This window comes from Furipterus horrens, unplaced genomic scaffold, assembly GCF_987537825.1.
Source record: "Furipterus horrens unplaced genomic scaffold, mFurHor1.1.pri manual_scaffold_7, whole genome shotgun sequence".
Taxonomy (NCBI): Eukaryota; Metazoa; Chordata; class Mammalia; order Chiroptera; family Furipteridae; genus Furipterus; species Furipterus horrens.
Window position 1 is genome coordinate 130,310,981 of NW_028327177.1, and position 21,207 is coordinate 130,332,187.

At 37.3% G+C, this 21,207-nt stretch overlaps 1 protein-coding gene and 1 long non-coding RNA gene across 4 annotated transcripts in view; both read left to right on the forward strand.

Moving 5' to 3' along the window:
- Positions 1–21,207, forward strand: part of LOC150005227 (uncharacterized) — a 392,161-nt gene that overhangs the window by 49,898 nt on the left and 321,056 nt on the right. The window lies entirely within an intron of this gene.
- Positions 1–21,207, forward strand: part of CNOT10 (CCR4-NOT transcription complex subunit 10) — a 51,717-nt gene that overhangs the window by 2,824 nt on the left and 27,686 nt on the right. For all 3 annotated transcript variants that reach the window (XM_090284433.1, XM_090284431.1, XM_090284432.1), the window contains exons 2-8: positions 6,658–6,752; positions 7,527–7,688; positions 10,174–10,324; positions 12,795–12,937; positions 16,309–16,395; positions 16,947–17,030; positions 18,482–18,599. In XM_090284433.1, the coding sequence (XP_090140559.1) occupies positions 6,658–6,752; positions 7,527–7,688; positions 10,174–10,324; positions 12,795–12,937; positions 16,309–16,395; positions 16,947–17,030; positions 18,482–18,599 (840 nt within the window). The remainder of the gene's footprint in view (positions 1–6,657; positions 6,753–7,526; positions 7,689–10,173; positions 10,325–12,794; positions 12,938–16,308; positions 16,396–16,946; positions 17,031–18,481; positions 18,600–21,207) is intronic.

Sequence of the window (21,207 nt, forward strand, 5' to 3'; positions counted from 1 at the left end):
TGTGATGTGAGCCAGGTGACAATTGATAAAGAGTTGGGAGCATAGGGTTTGAAATCAGACAACCTAGGTTCCTTCTAGCAGTACCACTTGGTGTTTGTGAGAACACCTTGGGCAAATTTTAAAAAAGCTTTCTGATGTCTCAGCTTTCCTCTGTGTAGAATAGAAATGATAATATCTACCTCACAATGTTGGTAAAGGGTTAAGTGGGATCATCTCAGACCCTGGTTTTTAGAAAGACTGACTGATATTACAATACTTGAGGGTAGTGGTAGGATGGAGAGGAGAGGCAGACATGAGAAATATTTAGGGAGTAAAATGGGCAGAATTTGTGACTGATTCAGTATGGTAGGTAAGCAGAAAGCCTTGCTATTTGGAAAAGGTTCTTAGTTAAGCCTCAGTTTCTTCATTTGTAAAATAGGTGTCCTAATAGTTTCCTAATTTATTCCTAATAGCTTTCTAATTTATTTACCTCATTGAATTGTAGCTTGTGAGGATCAACTGAGGTAAGGTGTGTATTTTAGCCCACATCCTCTGGGAAGCAGGACCTGATTAAGGTGCTGACTTTTTATTTGGAAGGTACAAGTCCAGGGTAGTGAAATAAGCGAGAGAAGGAAGTAAGGAAGAGGGAGAGGCAATACATTCTATCCCTGGGCACTGTCTCACCTTGAGCTGAGAAGAAACACAGCAGGTCACTTGCATATGGGATTTTTTCTGGAAAGTTTTCCAGGAGAAGCTACACTTCAGAGTAGTCCATATGAGAGAGAAAGAAAGAAGGGATGATTTATCTGTCCAGCTTCCTCCCATTTTTTGTTTCCAATTGGTCAATATTCACCTCCTGGAAACAAATTTACCTGTGTTTCTAGGTTCCATGGCTTCTCAGTGACTGATCAGCCAGCAGTTCTCATACCCTGAGTTGTATGTCAGCCAAATCATAAAGGGAGGAGTGTGCCAGGGTAGATGGGGCATCAACCAGAATTAAAGATTGAATGGGGAATGGAAGGTTCACAAGATTTGTGTCCCTCTGTAACATATAAAAGTGCTATAAAACCACCCTGGCTGCTGTGGCTCAGTGGATTGAGCACTGGCCTTCGAACTGAAAGGTTGCTGGTACCATTCCTGGTCGGGGTACATGCCTGGGTTGCAATGGAGGTTTTTCTCTCTCTCTTTAAAATAAATAAATAAATACAATTTTTAAAAAATGGTATAAAGCCAATATCATTTTTGACTAAGGGAATACCAGCAATGTTTTAGGATGATTTATTTACTTTACTTTTGATAATTATTTGAAAGGAGAAAGTGGCCGGAGTTAGAAAACAGAATCCTAGATTTGTATTTACCTGAAACTTTGAACTATGAGAATGACAATAGCAGGCTTACAAGAAAAGGTTGATGATATTATGAATAAGGGAAAGAAATCAGGAGATGAGTACTTAAAGGGGGTTTGAAATTTTCAGCCAGACTGACTGTACAAATTGTAGGAAGAACAAACAAATGGAGAAACTTTTAAGTCAAGGCTATTTTTTTATTTTATTTAAAACACCCAAAACTTTTTATTATTATTAAGTCTATAAGGTAAGAAATATGAAGTCCTCTATCTGCCCAGTCTCCAGGTAACCAGTACTGAGTTTGTGTGTTATTCCAGACTTTTTTTTATGCCTACCCAAGCTCACACACACACCCCTTAATTATCCGCTTAATGCATTCCTGCAATAAAATTCTAAATGCAAAATATATACATATATACATATATATGTATATATGCAGATGAGGAAATAAACTATGCCGTGCTGTCCTACCATTTGCTTTGTTCCATGCCAATAAGGACTCTGTGCATTTTTTTGTTGGTGTCAATTTTATTTTTTAAAAAGCACCCCTGATAGAATCACACACATACTATCTTTTTCAGGTCCTTAAAAATGCAGAAAGCATTCAGTAGTAGAGGTTTCTTTCTTCCTTTCTTTCTTTCTTTCTTTCTTTTTCTTTTTCTTTCTTTTCTTTTTAACTGAGGTATAATTGATATGTTTCAATTGAATCATTAATGATTTGATATTTGTATATATTGCAGAATATTCACCACAGTACATCTAGTTAACGTGTCATCACACATACAAAAATGTGTGCTCATTTAATATTTTTTCAGCTTTTTATTACAACTATTTCAGACATTCAAAATATTTTAAAAAATAACGAATATCCATATAATCACCACCTAGTTCAACAGTTGTTACATTTTGCTCTATTTATGTCCTCTAACTAGCTACAGAATCATTTTTAAGTAAGTTATAAACATTATAACACTTCATCTCTAAATATTTCACCATGCATTTTTTAAAATAAGGACATTCACCTACATAACCAGAATACCATTATCATACTTCAGAAAATTAATATTTGAATATATCAGATTTCCCCAGTTGAACCAAAAAATGTTACTTAAAACTTTAAAGAAACTATGCTTTTCAAAGTAAGTTCATATATTGTATTTTAGTATATCTCTTAATTCTGTTCTTTCATGACTGATCTTTTTTTTTTTTTTTTTTTTTTTTGGAAGAGATTAATCACCTTGTAGAACATCCCACATTCTGGATTCTTCTGATTGTTTCTTCTTTGTATTCCTTGTATTTTTTTAAAATAATTTTTTAACCCTCTCCCAACCATATTTTTAAAATTAACTTTGGATAGATAGAGAGAGAAACATCAATTGGTTGCCTCCCATATGCACCCCGACTGCGGGGGTGAACCCCCAACCTAGGTATGTGCCCTGACTGGGAATTGAACCTGCAAACTTTTGGTGTATGGGACGATGTTCCAACAACTGAGTCTCCCAGCCAGGGCCTTCCTGGTCCTGTTAATTAGTTTCTTATCTCCTGTATAATCTGTGAACTGAAAGTTATTTTGACAGGCTTAATTAGATTTGGGTTTAATATATTTGCAAGATACTTTGTAAGTGAAGCTGTATACTTTTTTGAAGTACATATTGTCAATTTGTTCGATATTAGATGCCAAATTTGATCAATTTGCTAAGATGCTAACAGGAATATGTTTTTCCATTTGCAATTAGAAGTAATCTATGGAATAGACACAAAAATCATGTTATCTGTCTGAAAGTAATATAGTGTTATATGTCAATTATTTATCTTAGTTTTTCTTTTTTAAAAAAGAAGCAATCAGCCCTGGCTGGTGTGGCTCAGTGGATTGAGCGCCAGCCTGTGAACCCAAGGGTTGCCGGGTCGATTCCCAATCAGGGCACATGTCTGAGTTGCAGGCCAGGTCCCCAGTTGGGGGCACAAGAGAGGCAACCACACATTGATGTTTCTCTCCCTCTCTTTCTCCCTCCCTTCCTCTCTCTCTAAAAAATAAATAAATAAGATCTTTAAAAATAATGAAGTAATCTGTGGTGTAATAATTTGTCCTTATGTAAACATCTACCATTGATGATCTGCGTTAATCAGTTATAATATTGCGGATTGCAAAATGGTACTTTTTCTAATTCTATTACTGTCTCTACATTTATTAACTGGTATTCTATAAAGAATAGCTCTTCCATATCTACTGGAGATAAACTACATTTCTTCCCAGAAAGGCATGTTAAATGCTAAAAATTTAATTCATCCTTTTCATTTTACCAGTTTTCAGATTAGGGAATTGATGTAGTGACCTACATTTGATCTTTTAACTTTTTAATGTTTAAGAATCTAGAGTAATAATTTGGTCTTATGATTCCCACTTAAAATGTATAATTGAGTGAACAATTGATTTATATTTATAAGTGTAAGTTGAAACCTTACTATACTTTTATTTTTGCACTGACATTAAAGAGTACCTGAGTCACTATTTTCATTAATTTTTTAGATTTATAAGTTGTTTGTAGAAAATTTCCCCCTTTTAAGTCAAACAGTTGCACTTAAAATTGAATGTATTAAATTATAGTAGTTAAAATTCTATGTTTAAAGGCATTTAACTTTGTAAGTAAGATTAAACATTCATCACAGTCCTTTAAAATTAAAACTCCAAAAAGAGTATGATGTCCAAGTTGAATGTAAAAGTTGGAGGAGAATCTAGGCTTTTTGAATTTGTAACATTAATTAATTAATATTTGAGAACTGGAGCAAATCTTTTCTCTGTGCATAAAATTGCTCTCAGATATGAAAATAAAAATACTCACTGGCAGTGGTAGTATTCTTGCTTTGCCTGTCTTCCCCAAAGCATGCTTCTATATTCTTGATTCTTGATGCTCTGTTCCTCTGTTTCTGCAGTGCTGGACAGGGTGTCCAAGTCTGTAGCATTGCTGGTCACATGTTATATTTTTGAGTTGTGTAAAAACCAGCCATTATATGAAGGGTTTTGATAAAACGCGTGTACTTGTTCGAGTGGTAAAAAACCCCATGTAAGGTGTATGAGCCTTAGCTAGATTGTGACTTTGGTAAACCTGAATTATTTTTCTATGAAATGGTGTCCGTATTTAAAATTTTCTTTTACAATGGCATGAGTATTATTCTGTGAATGTTGCAGATTTCCTTAGGCCTTAACAATCCTTTTTTTTTTTCTTTGAAACAAAGTTTCTTTCCTTAAACATTAGTGGAGTTATATTTAGAAAAGTGTAGCTGGTGTGGAAGATCTTCCTCCAATCAGATTTGAATTAACATTCTTTTAATGGAATGTGTGTATGCTTTCAGTTAACTGACCTTTTTTCAGTTTTGGAAAAGCAGGGTGTTTCTTTTCTACTTAGTTCAAGCCTGAAGGCAGTGGTTGGGTTCAAAATGAAGCCTTTTGGCTTAAAGAGTGTCAAGGTTTGTGCTCCCAAGAGCTCTGTACGCCTAGAAGGTCATCCGTGTTCACTGGGCCACGGTAGAAGGAAAGTCAAGTTTATGGGTGAACGGTCCCGTTCCCTTTCAATTGGCAATGGAGACTACTTCTGGACAAATAAGGACACATTGTTGAATTATGTGCAGACTTTTTCTGGTGAGTCAGTAGTTACAAAAAATGAATGTTGAAAAACATCTTAAAAGCTGATTATACAAATAATACCCGTTCCTTGCAGGAAGATTAAGGGGTGGAGAGAGAGCAAGGAAAATAAAAATAGTAATTCTGCTGAACTGTTTTTCTCTTACGTTTTATCTTGATGTAAAATAATGTAGGTAAAATGAACATGTAAAAGGCTGTCATTGAGCTCAGTTCTCTGAAATGTCAGTAGAAATGGGAATTTCAGAGTCTGTCAGCCTTAGAGTCTTGTTTATTTATTTATTATATCTTAAAATTGGCTTCTCTCCTTTCCTGGAAGATGTTAGGAGAATAGGAGACTTTTATAGTTCCTAGAGGATAATGATAGCAGTGGCCGCATGAGCTGATCTGCCTTTGGTGGAAAGTAGGTATAAGCTTAAATTCTTTGACGCCTTGGTGAGTTGTTATAAAAATGCCCACATTGTAATTGCACATGCAGTTTAATGAATCTTCACACACTTAGGAACCCTCCCTTATGCCTCTTACAGTTACTAGACTCCTTATCTAACTTCTAAAACCTTGTATTAGTTTTAGGTAGTCATTTAAAAAAATTTTTTTTAAGTAATACTCTATACTCATTCTAAAAATTTAAACATTAAGAGAAACATGGCCTTGGCTGGTGTGGCTCAGTGGATGGAGTGCTGGCCTGTGAGCTGAGGGGTTGCTGGTTCAATTACCAGTCAGGGCAGGTGCCTGGGTTGTGGGCCAGGTCTCCAGCTGGGGGTGGGGGAGAGGCAGCTGATCGATGTTTCTTTCTCACGTTGTTTCTCTCCCTCCTTCTGCCTCACTTCCTCTCTTTAAAAATAAATAAATAAAGTTTAAAGAAAACACAAAAGAGTGCAACATTCTCAGCCCTAATGCTTGGTAGGCAGAGCTGTCATCCTTACACAAGTCGTCGGCAGCCGTCCGTCTCGAGAGACGATGGTGTAGCTTCTTAAGAGTCTTATCTGCACCGCCGAGAATGGCTGTGCAGTCCGACTCGAGAGTGACACGGTATCTGTCTCCTCCCGTGTTGAATCGACATCTTGCGATGACACTGGAGTGTCCTCTCCAGTGAAGCTGAAGCTACAGAGCCTGGGCAGGGTGATATGGAGGGTCTGCTGTTGCCCATGCAGCAGACCCCCAGTCTCTTCGCAGCTGAAGGGTCCAAGGGAAAGACGGAGTCAATACAGCTTGGCTTCAGGTGCGCCGCAGGAGTTGCCGGTGTTGACTACAACGTCAAACCGCCTTAGGGACTCCGGCTCCGGATTTTCTGTCGGGGTTTACTCCCTTAGCCTTTCCCCTGAAGAGGTATGCCGCAAGGCAGCGGAGGTTTTTTGGAGTCAGAGTTTTCCTTCTCTGATGTGCCCTGACTGGAAGATCGAACCAGCGACACTTAGCTCGCAGGCCGACGCTCAATCCACTGAGCTAAACCAGCCAGGGCCATCCTTACACAAGTAATGGTGGGTTTTCATTGAACTTGGCCACAGCTAAGGGAAACATTCCTTTGTTTTAAGTTTTGGAGGAGTGGCTTCTTCCTCATAACACTAGCCTTTGTAGTTGAGAGAGCCTAGCTTTGGCAACTTCATTAGGAAGCAGACAACTGAGAAGAATACTAGGGACACCTCCCTGCACAACTGCTGTGTCTAAAGAACTGTAAAACTTGTGTATCTGCAGATCAGGGAGCAGAGAAACATGAAGGGGCAGGTCAGTCCTCCGGGATTACTGATCAGGAGAAGGAGCTGTCCACCAATGCTTTCCAGGCTTTCGCGGTAAGAAATGTTTCTCTTAATCTCCATTGTAAGGATCTGTCAAGTATGAGTTGTTTCACAGTGAATATGTAAGTTTACAATTTTTCTTTTGTACTAACTGAAGTTAAGTTTAGGCACTAGATTTAATTTTAAAATAAAAACATTTTAAAGTTTAACTGTGGTAAAAGGAATAGGAGTAATTTGAGCCATTCTCAAGTTTTTATGTTTTCATAAATGCATTTTAACGCTCACAGTGTTGTTTTTTTAAGTCTTTTAAATTTAGATTTGTAAGTATGTGCGTCAGTCTTTTTATTTCACTACTCTCCTCAAATATTTTCCTGAATGTGCTTTGAAATGGAACCCCAAAAGTTTGTCAGAACATTAACTTTTCTGACATTAAACAATATAAAAATACTTATTTTATTATCAAGTTATAATATATATATATATTCTATGTGACTATAGCATATATAGGTGTAATTTATATATATTTATATGTACATATATTTTAGATATGGTACACATGTATCAGTGTTAGAGTTTGATTCTTAGGAAATATACAACCACCATTTCTTTCTTTCTTTCTTTTTTTAGTTTATTGAGATATGATTGACATTACAATTTCTTAACTGACATCAGTGTTGCTTCATCTAGTGACTTTAATTAGTATATTTGGGGGAATTCTATCTGCCTTTTTAAAGTTTTAAAGATGAGTGAAATCTATTTGGAAGTGATTATATAGGTCTTAAATCTGATATGTAATTTTGTGAATATATGTTTTCATTTTTGTTTTAGGCTGGAAATTATGATGCCTGTCTTCAACATCTTGCCTGCCTACAAGATATAAACAAAGATGATTATAAAATAATTTTAAATACAGCGATAGCTGAGTTTTTTAAAAGTAACCAAACAACAACAGATAGTTTGAGACAAACACTTAACCAGCTGAAGAATCAGGTAATACAAAATGAATTTGACTATAAAAATATTATGCTAAGTTGTGATATAAAAATAGTTAAGTGACCCCTTTAGGCTCTTCATAATTCCTTATAGGAATAAAGTCATTTTCAACCTTATTAAAATTTTCAATGAAAATGAGAATAACCAATATTTATTAAATGCTTACTTGATTCCAGATTCCACATTAAGTGCTTTTTATGTCTTATCTCATGTAATCCTCACAGTTACTGAGGGAGGAACTTGTTTTCTCAGTTTTGAAATTAGGATTTAGGGTGTCTAATAATTTTAATTTACATCTAGGAAGGGGAGGAATAGGACTTGAACCAGATCTTCTGACTCTTGAATCTGTTCATGTAACTGTCTCGGTCTATGAATTTATATGTCATCACATATAACCTTGACTTTATCTGGAGCTCCAGAATCAAAGGAAAAATGATTGTTGTTATCTAGTACACGTGCCCTACGACCCCATAGATTCTTCCAGGGAATGTTTGTTGGCGTTTGAGCCCAAATTCTCCTTAAAACCTATTTTAGAATAAGAGGCTCCTGCAAACTCAAGCCAAGAAAACTGCTTTTTGAAATGCTTTCACCAGCCTTTTTCTTAATAAGGTTGGTTTAATAAACCCCCCTAGAGTGCCTTCCAACTCTCGAGCTTCCTGGGAATGATTGTACTTGTGTAGCCTGGCTTTCTCTAAAACGTACTTCTTTCTGCTCAGAGCCCCAAGTCCTGGGCACAGTGACACACCTTCTCAACGTATTCCACTTTCACTGACATTCTCTCTCTTTTAATGAATGGTTTTTATTCTAGCTGGGACAATTACTTGATTATTTTGGTGATTAAGAAAATGTGACAAAGTTATTCATGTTGTAAGTTCAGCCATTGCTGAATCCCAAACTCCTTAATTTACCCCAAACCCTTCTTTCAGGCTGAGAATTAACCCTTCTTTAGCTCACTCACTCTCTCCATTACACAGCTACTAAGAAGTGTTGTCTTTCTTCGGAAATTGAGTTTTCTCTATTTAAAGAGACTTTTTAATCACTTGTAGTTAGTGGCTCAATAAGTAAAGATTATAAAGAACCCCAAGCTCATTGACATGCATGTGCTGTTGGTCAGCTCGGACCAACTGTCAGGCTCTCCGCATGGGTGTCGGAAGTCTGATTACAAGTCACTATGTGTCAGAAACCTTCCAGTTTCTAGCCATTAGCCAAACCAGGGTTAAGTCCCTGGATATGAAAGTTCTGCTTAATTTAGGGAAATATCAGTCTTAGAATTAATTACTTACCATTGCTCAGTAGCATATTGCAGTCTTCATAATGGCAAAGAAAGATTAGTTTTAATTTAGGTGGAATTACAGAATGGTTGAAAAATTTGATTAAAATGTAAAAGCCTATCGCTGCCCCTTGCTGAAGAGGGCATACAGATAGATAGTCTAGCTTTAAAATGTGAAGTGTTGTGATTTTTTTTTCTTTTGGTATCGGACGTTGATGTTAGGGTTCTAGTAAAGCCATTAAAAGCCTATTGTAGCACATGTTTGACAGAGTGTATTTTGTTCATTACTTTTTTAAAAATCATTTTTATTAAGGGAACAAAACCTGACATAATAGGAAATACAGAAATATACTTCCTAGCCATATGGCCTTGGGCAAGATAATTAAGCTTTTTGTGCTGGTTTCCTTATTTATAAAATAGAAACGGTAATATTATCTATGCTCTTGAGGTATAGTGAGGATTAAATCAGGTGTTCGCTGTAAAAAGGGTTAATGTAGCAGGCCTGGCACATAAATAGTTAGCTATTGTTTGTTAATGTTTTTTTTTTTTTAACATTTTATTTTTAGAGAGAGGGTAAGGGATGGAGAAAGAGAGGGAGAGAAACATCGATGTGCAAGACATAATAGCGAACAGTTGCCTCTCACACGCCCCCAACTGGGGACCTGGCCCACAACCCAGGCTCTTGCCCTGACTGGGAATCGAACCAGCAACCTTTTGGTTCTCAGGCTGGCGTTCAATCCACTGAGCCGAAGGAATCAGGGCTGTTAATGTTTAAATTTACTTTAGTTTTTACAAAATGGAGTTAAGCTTATGTGTACGCACTGTGTGACATTCTCATGGGAAAGGCCATTTTGAGCTTTGCCCACTCCCCATGTAGCCTCTTGCTGCTCTTGAGTCTGCAAAGTGGGAATCCATCTTAATCCATGCTGGCAGGTCAACATTGAAGATATCGTCACAGGAAGCGAATTGCCTTCCCTTGCGCTAGGTACTTAATCAAGTCCCATCAAAATGTTTTACTAAACAATTTGATTATGAATAAAATAATTTTTAGTGCGTGAGAGTAATTAAAATCTAGTGGCCCTGTTGAAAGTGTGGAAAAATGCAGAGTAAGAAATGTTGGCCTATGTTCCTGTTGCTTCATACAGATTTCTTTCACTTTTTGTTCTTTGTTTCCTGACTGTTAGCGCATAATCCCTGTTGATTGTTTTATAGGTCCACTCAGCTGTTGAAGAAATGGATGGATTAGATGATGTTGAAAACAGCATGTTGTATTACAATCAAGCAGTCATTCTTTATCATTTGCGGCAGTATACTGAAGCCATATCAGTTGGTGAAAAACTTTATCAGTTTTTAGAACCTTTTGGTATGTTATCATTATCAAGGCAATAATTTCTCTATCTTCTCATATTTGCAAAGGTCTCTGGTGTTTGTACCTAGATAACCTAATTCAGAGTGTTACATGTCAGTAAGAAAGGAAAAGCTGTGTCAGGTTTTCTTAACGGGTAGAAAAGATAAAAATTCTATCACTTTTCGATGAATCCAGCTTTTCTTTTACTACCCTCCCACCCCAGGTTTTGAAGATGACTGTTAGAATTGCTGTTTCTAATATGAAAGACTTGCTGGTTTTTGTGGGTGTTTTTGTCGTGTACCCGATCCTTTAAGTGGTGTATTAAGGAAGGAGTGTTTTGGAATGTCTGGGGACAGTGTAGTAATTTATTTTGTCTGTTGCCTAACAGAAGTAGAGTAGATAGTACAGAGCTGGGTTAGCCTTCTTGTTATCTTAACTAGCTCACAATTACCAGCCTCGAGAGCAGGAACAAAGGTAAGGACAAAGGGAAAAAGGAGGCAATGGAGCAGCAAAGCTGGACCCAGGAAATGGTTGCAGGAGAGGGCTCTTGGTTTCCACCCACAAGCAGTCCGTTTTCAATTGTGATTCACATTTTTGTCTTTTTCTTCACGGTTACTTTCTTTTAAATTCAAAACCCGAGTGCACATTCATGATTTATAAACACCCGATTGCTGGTGTGGTCAGCACAGGAAATGTGGAGGAGTGTAATGGCTCCTCTGTGACGCTTCGGGACGAGTTACAGGGTCCCCTTTTGCTGGCAGCTGGTCGGACAGCTGCTTACTCTGCCTCCAGGGAAGCATTTTCAAGGCGCTTCACTGCTCCTCTTCCCCAGTCCTGAGGGCGTGGTGGCTGGACAGACTGCCCAAGAGAGACCTCAGAGGTGAAGCATTGCGGAAGGCGCCCCCAGTTCTTTTCTCCTGAAAAGCTGGAAGTAGGAATTCTACCTCTAGGATGGCACAGACGTGTTTTTCTGTAAAGTTGGTTTTTAGAATTTCCAGAACAATAAATGAAATCCTGTTAATCGGCTATAGTCGAGTGGAATCTAGCAACCCATTAGTATTCAAACGCAGTTTTCTTTCTTTGAAAATTGTTATTGTCTTTTGTTTTGTTTTTATTAACTTTGCTACTTGGATTCCTCATTTAACATATATTTGAGCATATGCTATGAGCCAGACACTGTTCTGGGATCTGACGATAATGCAGTGAATGAAATAAAAAAAGTCTTTACCCTTTTTAAGCTTATATTGTAATAGGAGAGGGCACGCGACACAGGAAATACAAGAAATATGTTGCAAGGTCGTTGAATGCTAAGAAAGAAGAAAAGCTAAACTTGGGTAACAGGATAGGAATTGACTGGGGATATTACTTTTAGATAAGGTAATCAAGGAAGACCTGAGATAAGACAGTATTTGAAAAGAAACCTGAGTGAAGAGAAGAGGTGAGCCATACCTCTCTTTAGAGGAAAAGCATTCCCGCCAGAGGTAATAGTGCAGCAGAGGCAGCTTGAGGCTGGTGAGGGAGAGGAACAGCAGGAGCGCCGCTCTGACTGGGACTAGGTGGGGAGAATGGTGGGAAGTTAACTCAGAGGTAACCAGGGGCAGAACAGGTAAATCATTGTAACCCTGGTAGGGACTCATTGGTTAAGTGGGTGGGAAGCCCTTGCGGATGCGGCATTGATTTCAGTTTTAAATGGAATCCACTCTGGCTACTGTGTAACAGCAAGAATGGAATCAGGAAGACTTGTTAGGGGGCTCTTAAGGGCTTTTGAAATTTTGATTACAGCAGCCTCTTCCTCCTTATTTTTCCTTTTCTCTTTGAAAGGAAAGGAAATAGTGTTATGGTCATACCAGGTTACCCTTCCTGTCTTCCTTGGGCTTTTCTTCCTTTGGTGTCCCTGTCTTTGCATTTTCCTCCTGGCTGTTCTGATGCACTCCAACCCGCACCTCTCTTCTTTTGTGTCTGCCACCCAATTATTTCTTTTTCCCTTCTATGTATCTTGAAAGAAAATATATGTCCATGGGTCATAGGCCTTTTTAGAGTTAGAAAGAACCTCAAGAGATCACATGGTCCAGCCGACTGCCTTTAAGCAGATAAAGCGTCCTCCCCATTTTACAGGTCAGCCAGCTGAAGTCTCAAAATTAGTTCAATGATGTGTAAAAGTCACACATCTACTAAGTAGCCAGACAGGTACGGGAACTGAGATATCCTTCCGCATAAAGTATCAGTAATACTCCTCATTTCATGTGCTGGTGTTTGGTAGATATTTTGCCAAAGGAAGTTCAGGCACTAGAATCCCTGCAATGAGAGGCCTTGAGAATGGCATTGTTGGCATTGCCAGTTGTTTGCATTCGTGGTTCTAGGTGATCAACATCCATGTAAGTAAAAACTTAGGCTTTGGTCTTGAGTGGGGCGGGAGAACTGCTCCAAGATGTTTGCTTTACTTCAGATTGTAACTTTTCTTTTCCTGTTTTATTTGTACCCCCAGAGGAAAAATTTGCCCAAGCGGTGTGTTTTTTACTTGTAGACCTGTATATATTAACTTACCAAGCTGAGAAAGCTTTGCATCTTCTTGCTGTCCTAGAAAAAATGATTTCACAGGGTAACAATAACAAAAATGGAAAGAATGAGGTGAGTATTCTGAGGTGATCAGACTAAAATTTAAATAATAATGTTTGTAGTTATTAAATATTTTAATAGCAGTGTATTAAAATATACTTCACTGTACTGCATGGTGACTATAGTTATGCTACTGTATTGAATAATTGAAAGTTACTTAGAGAGTAGATTTTAAAAGTCCTCATCACAAGAAAAAAAAAATTGGTAACAATGAAGTAATGGATGTTAGCTAGATTTATTCATTTTGCAATATACACAAATATCAAATAATTATGTTGTACACCTAAAACTAATACAATAGTATATGTCATATGCCTCAAAATTTTTTTAAAATAAAAATCAAAAGAATTATTCCTACTCTGAGGAGGCTCACAAACTATGTAGAGACGGATGGAGTAAAAATCTGATCAATGTCAAGAAAGGAAGGGAGGAAATGAAATTCACATACACAACATTTACCATTTTAAAGCGTACAGTTAGTGGTTTTTACTGTACTTCACTGAGTTGGACAGTCATCACCATGATCTGTGTTACAGAACATTTTTATCACCCCACAAAGAAACCCTGTATTTGTCAGTAGTCTTTCCTCTTCCTCCTTCCTTTGTCCCCTGGCAACCACTAATCTACTTTCTCTGTGGATATGCCTGTTGTGGACACTTCATATAAATGGAATCCTACAACATGTGGCCTTTTGTGATTAGCCTCTTTCACTTAACATAATATTTTCAAAGTTTACCATGTTATAGCATGTACTTTTTTCCATTCCCATGTCTCTCATTGGCTGATGAATATTGCATTATTTGGATATGCCACTTTTTAAAATTCATTCATCAGTGGATTATGGGCATTTGGGTTTTGCATTTTGGGGTATTTATAAATACTGCTGCTGTGAACATTTATATATAATTTTTTGTGTGGGCATAAATTTTCAATTCTTTCAGATATACATTTAAGAATGGAATTGCTGGATAACTTTTGTGTTTTTTTAACTTAAATTTATTGAGGTGACATTGGTTAATAAAATTATATATTATAGGTTTCAAGTGTACAATTCTGTAATACATCATCTGTATATTGCATTGTGTGCTCACCCCCAAAGTCAAATTTCCTTCTACCAACTGGTAACTCTTAATGTTTAACCTTAGCAGGAACTACCAGACTTTAAAAATAGTTGCACTCTCCTGGATGGTGTGGTTCAGTGGATTGAGTGCCGACCTATTGAAAGGTCACTGGTTCAGTTCCCAGTCAGGGCACATGCCTGGGTTATAGGCCAGGTTCCCAGTTGGGGATGTGCAAGAGGCAACCCAGTCTATGTATCTCTCGCACATTAATGTTTCTCTCCCTCTTTTTCTCCTTCCTTTCCCTTCCCTTTAAAAGTAAATAAATACAATCTTTAAAATACCTGCACTATTTTGCGTTCTTACCAACAACTTAATGAGGGTTCCAGTTTCTCCACATTCTTGCCAATCCCTGTTACTATCTCTTTTAAAAAAAAACTTGTAACCATCCCAATGGGTGTGAAGTGGGATCTCATAGTAGTTTTGATATCCCTTATGACTAAAGATGTATATTAGCATCTTTTCATATGTGAGATATTAGTTTTACAGAATGTAAAGATTAGAATTAAGGCAATGAAATTTCACAATTTGGATAAACAGGGTAGCTTTCACAACAGAAAATTTCATCATTACAGTTCTTCAAAAAGGGTGCACGTTTATGATGATTAAACTTAACCATGTTCTGATAAGAGACTTGGTGCTCACTAGGATGTATTTTAGTTCTCATGCTTTTCAATTTGCTTATGCTTCTGGTTTTTAAGAAATGTCCTTTCTTCCTGTACCTGCCCTCGTTAAACAAGGAGTGCTTGTGGAAAATAGATTGTCCATACCTTTTTATCTGTATAAATTATTAATGTTTAAAAATAAACATCTAGCATTGCTTTTTTAAAAAGATTTTATTTTTTTAGAGAGAGGGGAAGGAAGGGAGAGAAACATCAATGTGATTTGAAGAAACGTCAATCGAATTGGTTCTCATAAGCCTCCAACTGGAGATCTGGCCTGCAACCAGGCCCATGCCCTGACTGGGAATCAAACCGGTGACCTTTCAGTTTGTAGGCTTGCACTCAATCCACTGGGAATCAAACCGGTGACCTTTCAGTTTGTAGGCTTGCACTCAATCCACTGAGCCACACGAGCCAGGGCGCTTTTTTTCAATTTAACAAATTGTGTGTGTGTGTGTGTGTGTGTGTGTGTGTGTGTATAAGAGTTCAGTTCAATGATCTTAGCATTATCCATGAACAGCAGTGAAATAATTTCATTTTCATATTCAGTATTTGTAATAGTTGGTGAAGTATAATTCAATTCAACCTATGGCCCGTGTGCTCTTTTACGTACTAAAGTGACAATAATGAAAATCTTGTAGTTCCTGCTTTTCAAGGAACAGAAAATGCTGAGCAGATCTGTTCAGGGAGTGGGGAAAAAGGAGGTCAGGGAATGTTTCAGAGAAGTTTGGATGTTTAATTTGGGCTTCTTTGCAGATGTGATAGTTTGACAGATCAGAAAAGGAAGGATGGAGTAGGATAACCGTCCTGGCAGAGAAAACAGCCCAGAAGGTGTGCGAGTGGTGTTTTGGAGCAATTCTGGCAATTGAAATGGGTAGTAGTGCCTGAGAAACGGAATAGAGCTCAGCAGGAGTCGACATTGGCAACTTGAATATGGGTCATACTGTGAATGATTTTGAATATTTTACTAGGAATTTAGAGGAGGATGTTGGCAGTGTTATGCCAGAGGAAGTTTTTGAGAAGGGAATGACATGATCACTCTGGATTTTAGAAAGATAATTGAGTTTTGCCTGGGTGATAGCCCATGATAGTCTATGATTATGCTCAACCGTGAGCTTCTCATAGGTCGAGTTTCCTGACACCCGCTCCACATGATTAAACCTGAATCTCTGGGACTGGGACCTGGCATTCAGAATTTTGAAAATGCTTCTACATATGATTTCACTCATATGTGGAATCCAATGAACAAACTGAATTAACAAGCAAAATAGACTCATGGAAAGCATGATGGCAGCTAAGGGAGGGTAGAGAGGAGGGGTGGCGTGATTGAGCAAAAAGGAGAAAGGACTCATTGACATGGACAACAGTGTGGTGCTTGTAGGGGAGGCGGGTGTAAGGGGACTAAATGGTAATGGAAAATATACAATAAAAAACACTCAAAAAATACATAAATAATAATAAAATCTTCTAATTTTCTGTTAAATAAATAAATAGAAAGAAAATGCTCTGTTGATGATTCACATTAGTTTACTTGGAAATCGGTGATTTAATTTATGGTCAAAATATCCTTAATTTTGGTTAACTTTGTTTCACCACCCTACAGACGGGCAATAACACCAATAAAGATGGATCTAATCATAAAGCTGAAAGTGGAGCTCTAATAGAAGCTGCAAAATCAAAGATACATCAGGTAACAAATTTTAAGAGAGGTTATATATCACATATATTTACTCGTACTTGTGAATGATAGAGAATGTGATAGATCATTGAAGGCAATAAATCATTTAAGCCATGTATGTTTATTTGGCTTTGAAGTGTTACAGTTTAGAAGTGCATTTAATCCTTCTAAATATACTTTGCTTAAGATGATAATGCAATATCATTTCTTTTATTTACTCTATAAAAGATTGAGAAAAATGGCATGGGAATGTATTAAATGATAAAATCAGTCTGTAGAATTTTAAAATTCACTGTTCATTAGCCATGTACAGATACGAATCAACAGGTTTCTGCTTGGAACTTATGTATAAATTTTATTCTACCATGTTTTTAGTTTTTTAGAGTGTATTCCAAGAGTACAGTAAAAATAGATTTAAGATAAATTTAAATGTGCTTTTGCAAGTAGCCGGTATAACTATGCTGTAAACAAATTGGTTTTAATTTCCTTAATGAGAAAGTAGAACAGCTTCCGTTTATGTAAGCCACCCCCGTTCCTACATACCAGCGTTTTTCCTCCGGCAGTATAAAGTAAGAGCTTATATCCAAATGAAGTCTCTGAAAGCGTGCAAAAGGGAGATCAAGTCAGTCATGAACACAGCTGGAAATGTAAGTTTCTTCTTGACTTTTTATTTCAGTTGGTGTCCTTCATGTCCTAAAATTTTCTCATTTGGACAATCTGTCAGTTTTAAATAATTTATCTTAGTGTATTATAGCATATTATACTATCAGGTGTAAACCCTGATAGAGATTGTGAAGTAGGGATCATATCGTGTCTACTACAATTTAATGTAATATGTTTCTCACTTAAAATTTTAATAAGCATTTCCCCTTGGCATGTAGCCTTCAAAACCATTTTAAATAACTACCTGGTATTCTGTGAGTGGTTTATCACAATTCACTTAAACATTCATTATTATTAGACACCAGGATTTTTTAGGCTATACTGAAAATATTTATTTATTAAAGATTAACAGTCCTGGCTGGTGTGGCTCAGTGGATTAAATGCTGGCCTGCGAACCGAAGGGTCACTGGTTTGAATCCCAGCCAGGGCACATGCCTGGGCTACAGGCCATGTCCCCTTTTACGGGCTTGTGAGAAACAACCAATCTATGTTTCTCTTACACATCGATGTTTCTCTCCCTCTCTTTCTCCCTTCCCTTTCCCTCTTTCTAAAAATAAATAAATAAAATCTTAGAGAAGATTAACAGTCAAGTTGTAACCCAAACCTGCCCCTTCCAAATGATTTTTGGCCTAATAGTGCCTTCAATTTGACTAGTGCCTGAGTATTTCAGATATAATAATTACTCTTTCCTTCCTCCCCATGCATCCCAGACTCCCATTGAAAAACAATTTTAAGACAGCTGTGGAAAGGGACAGAATTGTAAACAACCTTGATGCTTTTAGGATAACTGTTAATTGAAAGTATGAAATCATGCCCTGGCTTGGTGGCATAACTGGTTGGGGCGTTGTCCTGTACACCGAAATGTTGCGGGTGCAATCCCCTGTTGGGGTGCATAGGGAGACAATCAATTGATGTTCCTCTCTGTCTCTTTCTCCCTTTTTTTCTGTAATCAATAACACATATCCTCATATCCATTTTAGTATGAAATCATGAGGAGAAATGGTCTGTCCTAGGAATAGTTCAGGAAAATTAACCTTAGAAAACTCTCAGGCAGGATTCAGATTAGCCACTGGGTCAATATCCAAGTGATTTTTGAGGACAATTGTAGCCTAAAACTAAGAGGGGAATTAAGGCCTCAGTAGCCAGCCAGTCATTACAAAATGTCTTTTGAGATTAAAAAAAAAGAAAAGAAATAAAGACATGATCCCTGCCTTAAAGGATGCCAAAGTCATAGGAAAGAAACAACCAGCTAAATAAATCATTGGAATGCAAAGTAACAGTTATGCCTGAGTCAGGGAACATTTCAGGGGCAGAGACCAGTTCTTGTGACCGCGACTTGACTGACTGCATTATGCCCTTGAACACGTGCCTGCACAGCAGTGTGACTATGATATCACTAAAACCAAATTGTAAGTAACTTATATTTTCTTTACAGTCTGCACCCTCTCTGTTTCTTAAAAGCAATTTTGAGTACTTAAGAGGCAATTATCGGAAAGCTGTGAAACTATTAAATAGTTCAAACATTGCTGAGCATCCAGGATTCATGAAAACAGGTAACAGAACATTGGGAAAGGTTTGCATTTTCTCCCTGGCTCTTCTGCCTCTGTTGCTTCCTCCCATCCGCCACCCCAGGACTACTCTTCCGAATGATTTTTGCTAATTTTGTAAACAAAAATATTTTATGATTTCTGCTGCAGAAAATTCTTGGAATTTTACTGCTGATTTCCGTTTTAGAAGACCCCCTCACTGCTTTTACTTTTCTTTCACCCTACTTGTTCTTTCCTTCATTTGTGTCTTAGAAATGATTTTAAGGCATAAGGTCCTTGGTCTTTCGCTTTGTGAAGTGAGACCTTTTCAGGAAATGAGATTACAGTGTTCCCTCACTTATTGCGGGTATTACGTTCTAGACAACCCCCCCACCCCCGGGATAGGTGAAAATCTGCAAAGTAGGAACCTTACATTTATTTTAGTATTTATATATATTTTAAGGCTTTATAAACCCTTCCCACACACTTATAAACCATTCCCAGTCCCTTATTATCCTTTTCCACACTTTTATAAACACTACTTATGTTCTTAAACATATTCTACACTCTTAAACCTATGTAACTTTAACAACATACATATACAGTACCACAAAATCCTGTGATATAGCAAAAAATCCGCGATAATTAAATATAATATTTTTTAAAATCCCGCGATACAGTGAGGCCACAATAAGTGAACCGCAATATAGAGAGGGACTACTGTATAATGTCTTTACTTTTTCCATTTCTCTCATAAAAGCAATGAAAACTATGATTTATTAAAAAAGATTTTATTTATTTTCAAAGAGAGGAGAAGGGAGGGAGAAAGAGAGGGAGAGAAACATCAGTCTGTGAGAGCTACATCGATTGGTTGCCTCTCACGTGCCCCCAACTGGGGACCTGGCCCACAACCCAGGCATGGGCCCTGACCGGAAATCAAACTGGTGACCTTTCAGTTCACAGTCTGGCACTCAATCCACTGAGCCACACCAGCCAGGGCTGATTTCTTTAGAAAATTAACTGTAATAAAAAATATTTCTATAAAGTTAAGAAGAGCACTGGCTGGTGTGGCTCAGTGGATTGAGCACTAGCCTGAGAACTAAGAGGTTGCCAGTTTGATTCCTGGTTGGGGCACATGCCTAGGTTGTGGACCAGGTCCCTAGTGGGTGTGTGGGAAAGGTAGCCCACTGATGTTTCCCTTGCACATTGATGTTTCTTGACCTCTCTTTCTCCCTCCCTTCCACCCTCTCTGGAAATGAATAAATCAAAAAAAAAAAAAAAGTAGATAATTACTATTATCTATTCTTCCTTTTATTTAGAAAGTTTTAACTAATTGATATTAATGGTAAAATTTATTGCTGCCAATTTCATATCATTCCTGTTTTATGGGGAGGAAGGAAGAAAATTAGTTTATTCAAGAATGAGTTTATTAATTTATTCAAGACTGGTGTGGCTCAGTTGGCTGGGCATCATCCACAAAGTGAAAGATCGCTACTTCAATTCACAATAGGGCACGTGCCCGGGTTGCGGGTTTGGTCCATGTTGGGACGTGAGCGAGAGGCAACCAATCAATATTTCTCTCTCACATCAGTGTTTCTCTCCCTCTCTTTCTCCCCTCTTTCCCCTCTCTCTAAAATATAAATAAATAAAATCTTTTCAAAAAGGAGGTTAAACTATTGAAAATGTTTTGTACCAAGTTTAAAATACAAAGGATGAATACATTTTTTTAATTCTATGCCATACACATGCACAGAACATACATGAGGACTAAATACTTAAACCTTCCCCGTTTCTTCCTTCAGTTCAGTGGAGTCGTAGATGATGGAGGAAGGCAGTCTGTCCCATTATTAATTCTCAGGTATTCATTTGTTCTGAGTGCCCATTTCTAATTCTGCTAAATTTTAATTTTTGATGTTTTTATTGTCATGGCTTCCCCTCAGGGGCCCATTAACATTCAATTAATGAAATGCTCTCTCAGACTAACCAGATAGTATACTTTGGGAAAATTTTGCTTAGGATTGTCTTGACACAGATTTCAGAATAATAGATATTGGTAATTTCTAAAGTGAAGTCAGAAGCAGGGCTAGTTGTTGACTGACTTGTCAACAATTAACGTGATTTAAAATTTTATTTATTTATTTTTAGAGAAGGGGGAAGAGAGGGAGTAAGAGAGAAACATTGATTGGTTGCCTCCCTCATGCCCCTAACCTGGTGCCTGGCCTGCAACCCAGATGTGTGTTCCGACCAGGAATTGAACTGGGAACCCTTCAGTTCTCAGGACAACACTCAACCCACTGAGCCACACCAGCCAGGGCAACAGTTACTGTAATGTAATAGGAAAGATTTTTATATACCAGTTGTATGTTTATATATTGATTTTCTCATAATTATTAATTTGAAAATTTTTTATTTACTTCCCATAAACTTCAGTTTTTGTTACTGATAAAATACACTTATTAGAGAAGGTTTGGGAATAGAGTGTTTAAAAAATTGTTGACAATTATCACTACCCAGAAGCAGTCTCCTTTAAACATTTTAGTGTACATCCTACATTTTTTCCTAAGCAGTTTTTCCTTTTTAAAAAATATAATTATTGCTTAATTTTAAAAATATTTCAAAAGCCAATCTTTAGTGT